This window comes from Salminus brasiliensis, chromosome 14 (assembly GCF_030463535.1).
Source record: "Salminus brasiliensis chromosome 14, fSalBra1.hap2, whole genome shotgun sequence".
Classification (NCBI taxonomy): Eukaryota; Metazoa; Chordata; class Actinopteri; order Characiformes; family Bryconidae; genus Salminus; species Salminus brasiliensis.
Window position 1 is genome coordinate 114,209 of NC_132891.1, and position 7,500 is coordinate 121,708.

Genomic DNA, 7,500 nt, shown 5'->3' on the forward strand with positions numbered 1-7,500 from the left:
AGCTCACATCACCCTCCACCTGGATAATCATCATCATCATCACTGACACCATCATTACCATTATCTACATTACCAATCATCAATCAACCGTTATTAATCAATATTCTCAATGACAATATCAATCATAATTATCATTACCTTTATCAATTACTGTTATTAGCGTATTATTTACCTTAGCGTGAGCTGGGAGCCCCAGTGTGATGGTGGGGAGGGTGGAGGGAGCTGGAACAGAGAAGTGAGCCAAAGAACCATCTGGGAGTAAAAGCCTCTGGGTCTACACACACACACACAGACACACACACACACACACAGACACACACAGACTTTAATATTTTACTTCATACAGTGAAAATAAAAGGAAAACCTATAAGGTGTGTGTGCTGCAGGCTTTATTGATTGGTGTGGACGCACACACACACACACAGACACACACACACAAAGGAATCTCAGTTACTGTCAGCCATTTGCGACACCGAGTCCAAATGAGGACGAGGCAGAGATGAAATTGAGACCGGACTGCAGTCCTACAGCACTACATGAACGTCTAACAGTGCCAAATCCAGATAGTACAGAGAGCAGCAGGTGTCCACACACACATACACAATGCTACAGCAACTGCAGAAGGGTGTGTGAGTGTGTGTGTGTGTTGATGCTGTAGTGTGAGTGATTAGAGTGAGCCTCTCTCTCTCCGCTGTGTTTATGTAAGGAGGGGATGTGACGGGGTTGAAAAGGTTTGCAGTGTTGGATTGTGTGTCTGCTGTCCTTCTCCAGTGTCCTCTGTTTAAAACATTTAATTAAGGAGCTCCACACACACACATACCCACACAGAGACAAACACACACACACATACATCTGTGTTAAATCTGTGTTTAACTGCTCAGAGCTCGGCTATGTTAGAACTCCCTCCTTACCTCCTGTGTCAGACTGCCAACAGGGGCAGCACTCCATTCTCATTGGGCAGGCTGTCATTAGGGGAACTGCACCCAGACACTGGAGTACTACTGCTACTGGGGGACGAGTCTGAGGGAGAGAGACAGAGAGGGAGAGAGACAGAGAGGCAGAGAGAGAGGCAGAGAGAGAGAGAGAGAGAAGAGAGAGAGAGAGAGAGATGGAGAGAGAGAGAGAGAGAGAGAGAGAGAGAGAGAGAGACAGAGAGAGAGAGAGACAGAGAGAGAGAGACAGAGAGAGACAGAGAGAGAGAGAGAGAGAGACAGAGAGAGAGAGAGAGACAGAGAGAGAGAGAGAGAGAGACAGAGAGAAAGAGAGAAACAGAGAGACAGAGAGAGAGAGAGACAGAGAGACAGAGAGAGAGAGAGAGACTGACGATTTAAATTCAAATCAACTGAAAGCAGCCTTTTCTTCATTAAGCAAGAAAGTGTGTGTATATGTACCCAGTGTGTCAGGTCCGCGGTGTTTGATGGTGGGGGGTGCGCTCTCTTTGCGGGTCAGAGGGCTTTTCCGGGTGTGCAGGTGCTTCTTTAGTTTATGCTTCACTTTCAGGTTGGGTTCTGAGGCTGCAAACACAAACACACACACACACACACACACACTTACTCCATTGTAAGCATAATTATTGTTTCCAATAAAATGGCCAGTTCAGAAAATGTTCATGTCCTTTTATTCACACTATATGGACAAAAGTATTGGGACACTGCTCATCCACTGTTTCTTCCAAAATCTAGGCTATTAAAAATAGATTATTTTGCTGGCATTATTAGGCAGCATGGAGCCAACAGGGTCATGATGATCTGCTCCTGAAGGTCCTATTCTATTGGCAGTATTTCTCTACAGGGACTAGACAAGCTGTGTGTGTGCATTTGCACATCAGTGTCAGATACACACACACACACGCACACACACGCACACACACGCACACACGCTCACTGTAAGCCTTTATTTTTTAAATAGCGATCGTGTTTCGTCACTCTGTAACCATAACAAACACAGAGCTTCCACTCCCCAACACCTCAGCCTTCCACACACACCTGCCAGGTAACACAGCTGTTGTGTAATGACTAACACAAGTCACACAGCACAAGTTTACATGCTTCAACTTCCTCATGTACACACACACACACGCACACTGCAACAGCTCCTGAAAGCGCCTGGCGTATAAATGTGTAAACAGGCGTGATGTTTCCTGCCGAGCTCCTCCAAGCCGCTGCTGCGGGTGTAATTAGAGGGGAGCAGTGTCTGATCACAGAGAGACAGGTAGTTCCTATTTCACTGCGTTTCTCTCCTCCAATCAGAGAACAGAAAACACGCTGGACCTGTTCCACAGCAGCAGCTTCCTGACCTGAGTCTAGAACAACAGACAGACCTGAGAGAACACACCTGCATGCGGAGAACACACACCACTGATACACAACAGGCTCCTAAAAGTGGCCAGTAAGTGGAAGCACAAGGTGTGAATGTGTGTGTGAGTGTAAGAGAGACGTACTTGCTCTCCTCAGAGGAGGGTCGTCAGGTCCTTCGCTGAGGGTCTGTGGGGGGGAGGAGAGAAGGGGCTGCAGGGAGACGCTCGGATCCGGAGCTAACTCTCTACACACACAACAAAATCCCCCAAACACACAATCAGAGCCAGCACATCATTAGTGTGTGTGTGTGTGTGTGTGTGTGTATGTGTGTGTGTGTGTACCTGTAGGCCACAGGTGGGCTGCTGAGGTTGTTGGAGCTGCTTTTCTCTTTCCGCTTCTTCAGGATCACCTCTGCCAACTTCTGCTTCACCACTGAACTGGCCACTGCACCTGTCAATCAAAACAAACAACCAATGAGAGGACGCTAAACATATTCACAATTACACATCCAGAACAGACTCCGAACTGCAGGGAGTAAGTGGAGCAGCTTGTGTCAACCTACAATAACACAACCCCTTACTTTACTTTACTTTGTGTGCGTGGACTAATATCACACACACACAGGAGTGTTTATTGAGGTGTGTATGGACTAATATCTCCTATTCTAGTGTATAGGAGTGTTTATTGAGGGGTTTATGGACTAATATCTCCTATTCTAGTGTATAGGAGTGTTTATTGAGGTGTTTATAGACTAATATCTCTATTCTAGTGTATATGAGTGTTTATTGAGGGGTTTATGGACTAATATCTCCTATTCTAGTGTATATGAGTGATTATTGAGGTGTGTATGGACTAATATCTCTATTCTAGTGTATAGGAGTGTTTATTGAGGGGTTTATGGACTAATATCTCCTATTCTAGTGTATATGAGTGATTATTGAGGGGTTTATGGACTAATATCTCTATTCTAGTGTATATGAGTGTTTATTGAGGGGTTTATGGACTAATATCTCCTATTCTAGTGTATATGAGTGATTATTGAGGTGTGTATGGACTAATATCTCTATTCTAGTGTATAGGAGTGTTTATTGAGGGGTTTATGGACTAATATCTCCTATTCTAGTGTATATGAGTGATTATTGAGGTGTTTATGGACTAATATCTCTATTCTAGTGTATAGGAGTGTTTATTGAGGGGTTTATGGACTAATATCTCTATTCTAGTGTATAGGAGTGTTTATTGAGGGGTTTATGGACTAATATCTCCTATTCTAGTGTATAGGAGTGTTTATTGAGGGGTTTATGGACTAATATCTCTATTCTAGTGTATAGGAGTGTTTATTGAGGGGTTTATGGACTAATATCTCTATTCTAGTGTATATGAGTGATTATTGAGGGGTTTATGGACTAATATCTCTATTCTAGTGTATAGGAGTGTTTATTGAGGTGTGTATGGACTAATATCTCTATTCTAGTGTATAGGAGTGTTTATTGAGGTGTGTATGGACTAATATCTCCTATTCTAGTGTATAGGAGTGTTTATTGAGGTGTTTATGGACTAATATCTCCTATTCTAGTGTATAGGAGTGTTTATTGAGGTGTTTATGGACTAATATCTCTATTCTAGTGTATAGGAGTGTTTATTGAGGGTGTTTATGGACTAATATCTCTATTCTAGTGTATAGGAGTGTTTATTGAGGTGTTTATAGACTAATATCTCTATTCTAGTGTATAGGAGTGTTTATTGAGGTGTTTATAGACTAATATCTCTATTGTAGTGTATAGGAGTGTTTATTGAGGGTGTTTATAGACTAATATCTCTATTCTAGTGTATAGGAGTGTTTATTGAGAGGTTTATGGACTAATATCTCTATTCTAGTGTATAGGAGTGTTTATTGAGGTGTGTATGGACTAATATCTCTATTCTAGTGTATAGGAGTGTTTATTGAGGTGTTTATAGACTAATATCTCTATTCTAGTGTATAGGAGTGTTTATTGAGGTGTGTATGGACTAATATCTCTATTCTAGTGTATAGGAGTGTTTATTGAGGGGTTTATGGACTAATATCTCTATTCTAGTGTATAGGAGTGTTTATTGAGGGGTTTATAGACTAATATCTCTATTCTAGTGTATAGGAGTGTTTATTGAGGTGTGTATGGACTAATATCTCTATTCTAGTGTATAGGAGTGTTTATTGAGGTGTTTATAGACTAATATCTCTATTCTAGTGTATAGGAGTGTTTATTGAGGTGTGTATGGACTAATATCTCTATTCTAGTGTATAGGAGTGTTTATTGAGGTGTGTATGGACTAATATCTCTATTCTAGAGTATAGGAGTGTTTATTGAGGTGTTTATAGACTAATATCTCTATTCTAGTGTATAGGAGTGTTTATTGAGGTGTTTATGGACTAATATCTCCTATTCTAGCGTATAGGAGTGTTTATTGAGGGTGTTTATGGACTAATATCTCTATTCTAGTGTATAGGAGTGTTTATTGAGGTGTTTATGGACTAATATCTCTATTCTAGAGTATAGGAGTGTTTATTGAGGTGTGTATGGACTAATATCTCTATTCTAGTGTATAGGAGTGTTTATTGAGGTGTTTATGGACTAATATCTCCTATTCTAGTGTATAGGAGTGTTTATTGAGGTATGTATGTACTAATATCTCTTATTCTAGTGTATAGGAGTGTTTATTGAGGGTGTTTATGGACTAATATCTCTATTCTAGTGTATATGAGTGTTTATTGAGGTGTTTATGGACTAATATCTCCTATTCCAGTGCATAGGAGTGTTTATTGAGGTGTTTATGGACTAATATCTCCTATTCCAGTGCATAGGAGTGTTTATTGAGGTGTTTATGGACTAATATCTCTATTCTAGTGTATAGGAGTGTTTATTGAGGTGTGTATAGACTAATATCTCCCATTCTAGTGTATAGGAGTGTTTACTGAGGTGTGTATGGACTAATATCTCTATTCTAGTGTATAGGAGTGTTTATTGAGGTGTGTATGGACTAATATCTCTAGTCTAGTGTATAGGAGTGTTTATTGAGGTTGTTTATAGACTAATATCTCCTATTCTAGTGTATAGGAGTGTTTATTGAGGTGTGTATGTACTAATATCTCCTATTCTAGTGTATAGGAGTGTTTACTGAGGGTGTTTATGGAGGGATATCTCCTATTCTAGTGTATAGGAGTGCTTATTGAGGGTGTTTATAGACTAATATCTCCTATTCTAGTGTATAGGAGTGTTTATTGAGGTGTGTATGGACTAATATCTCCTATTCTAGTGTATAGGAGTGTTTATTGAGGTTTTTATGGACTAATATCTCTTATTTTAGTGTATATGAGTGTTTATTGAGGTGTTTATGGACTAATATCTCCTATTCTAGTGTATAGGAGTGTTTATTGAGGTGTTAATGGACTAATATCTCTATTCTAGTGTATAGGAGTGTTTATTGAGGGTATTTATGGACTAATATCTCCTATTCTAGTGTATAGGAGTGTTTATTGAGGAGTGTATGTACTAATATCTCCTATTCTAGTGTATAGGAGTGTTTAATGAGGTTTTTATGGACTAATATCTCTTATTCTAGTGTATATGAGTGTTTATTGAGGTGTTAATGGACTAATATCTCTATTCTAGAGTATAGAATTGTTTAATGAGGAGTGTATATACTAATATCTCTATTCTATTGTATAGGAGTGTTTATTGAGGTGTGTATGGAGGAATATCTCCTATTCTAGTGTATAGGAGTGTTCACTGAGGTGTGTATGTACTAATATCTCCTATTCTAGTGTATAGGAGTGTTTACTGAGGTGTTTATGGAGGGATATCTCCTATTCTAGTGTATAGGAGTGTTTACTGAGGGTGTTTATAGACTAATATCTCTATTCTAATGTATAGGAGTGTTTATTGAGGTGTGTATGGACTAATATCTCATATTCTAGTGTATAGGAGTGTTTATTGAGGTGTTTATGGACTAATATCTCCTATTGTAGTGTATAGGAGTGTTTACTGAGGTGTTTATGGAGGGATATCTCCTATTCTAGTGTATAGGAGTGTTTACTGAGGGTGTTTATAGACTAATATCTCTATTCTAATGTATAGGAGTGTTTATTGAGGTGTGTATGGACTAATATCTCATATTCTAGTGTATAGGAGTGTTTATTGAGGTGTTTATGGACTAATATCTCCTATTCTAGTGTATAGGAGTGTTTACTGAGGTGTTTATGGAGGGATATCTCCTATTCTAGTGTATAGGAGTGTTTACTGAGGGTGTTTATAGACTAATATCTCTATTCTAATGTATAGGAGTGTTTATTGAGGTGTGTATGGACTAATATCTCATATTCTAGTGTATAGGAGTGCTTATTGAGGTGTGTATGGACTAATATCTCCTATTCTAGTGTATAGGAGTGTTTACTGAGGTGTTTATGGAGGGATATATCCTATTCTAGTGTATAGGAGTGCTTATTGAGGTGTGTATGGACTAATATCTCTTATTCTAGTGTATAGGAGTGCTTATTGAGGTGTGTATGGACTAATATCTCTTATTCTAGTGTATAGGAGTGTTTATTATAGGGTATCTACTGAACACACTATCTACAAAAACAAACAGATGTGCAAATATATTGCCAGATATTCAACACCAGATCCGATATTCACTCATAAGACAAGATGTCTTTATTTAAAAAATTCAGCCTTTTTGGTTCCGCAATGAATTTAGTAAAGTACCTCAAATTTAATTCAAGGTCATAATTTCCACCTAAAACCACCCCAATTCAGCAGGCAAATTACGTATCTGGCACCCTGTGAGGAAAAGATTCAGCGAGTAAAACCGGAAACTTGTGCATGAGGAAAACCTTTCTTGTTGCCGTAGCGACCCTGCAGCTTCCTGTTTCTTGTTTCCAGACTGTTCGAGCAGTTTCACTAACATTGCTGCTGTCCAGTATGGCACTAGGATTAGAACAACATTGCCCCACACACTTAATGTTCAAATGTTTGTGGACACCCTTCTAATAAAAGCATTTAGCTACTTTAGCTGCACCCATTGCTGACACAGATGTGCAAATGCACACACACAGCTTGTCTGGGTTCTGGGTTATACAGAAAAAAACACTTTAAACTGCTCCTACAGGATTAAAACAGAAACTAATAGAAAGTGGTGTGGCATAGTGAATAACACCACCTCCCCC

At 39.3% G+C, this 7,500-nt stretch overlaps 1 protein-coding gene across 1 annotated transcript in view; it reads right to left on the minus strand.

Moving 5' to 3' along the window:
* Positions 1-7,500, minus strand: part of hdac7a (histone deacetylase 7a) — a 31,764-nt gene that overhangs the window by 23,305 nt on the left and 959 nt on the right. The window contains 7 exon segments of the mRNA XM_072696490.1: positions 1-19; positions 173-274; positions 912-937; positions 940-1,020; positions 1,392-1,514; positions 2,441-2,541; positions 2,639-2,747. The exon segment at positions 1-19 is cut by the window's left edge and continues 144 nt beyond it. Coding sequence (XP_072552591.1) covers positions 1-19; positions 173-274; positions 912-937; positions 940-1,020; positions 1,392-1,514; positions 2,441-2,541; positions 2,639-2,747 — 561 coding nt within the window.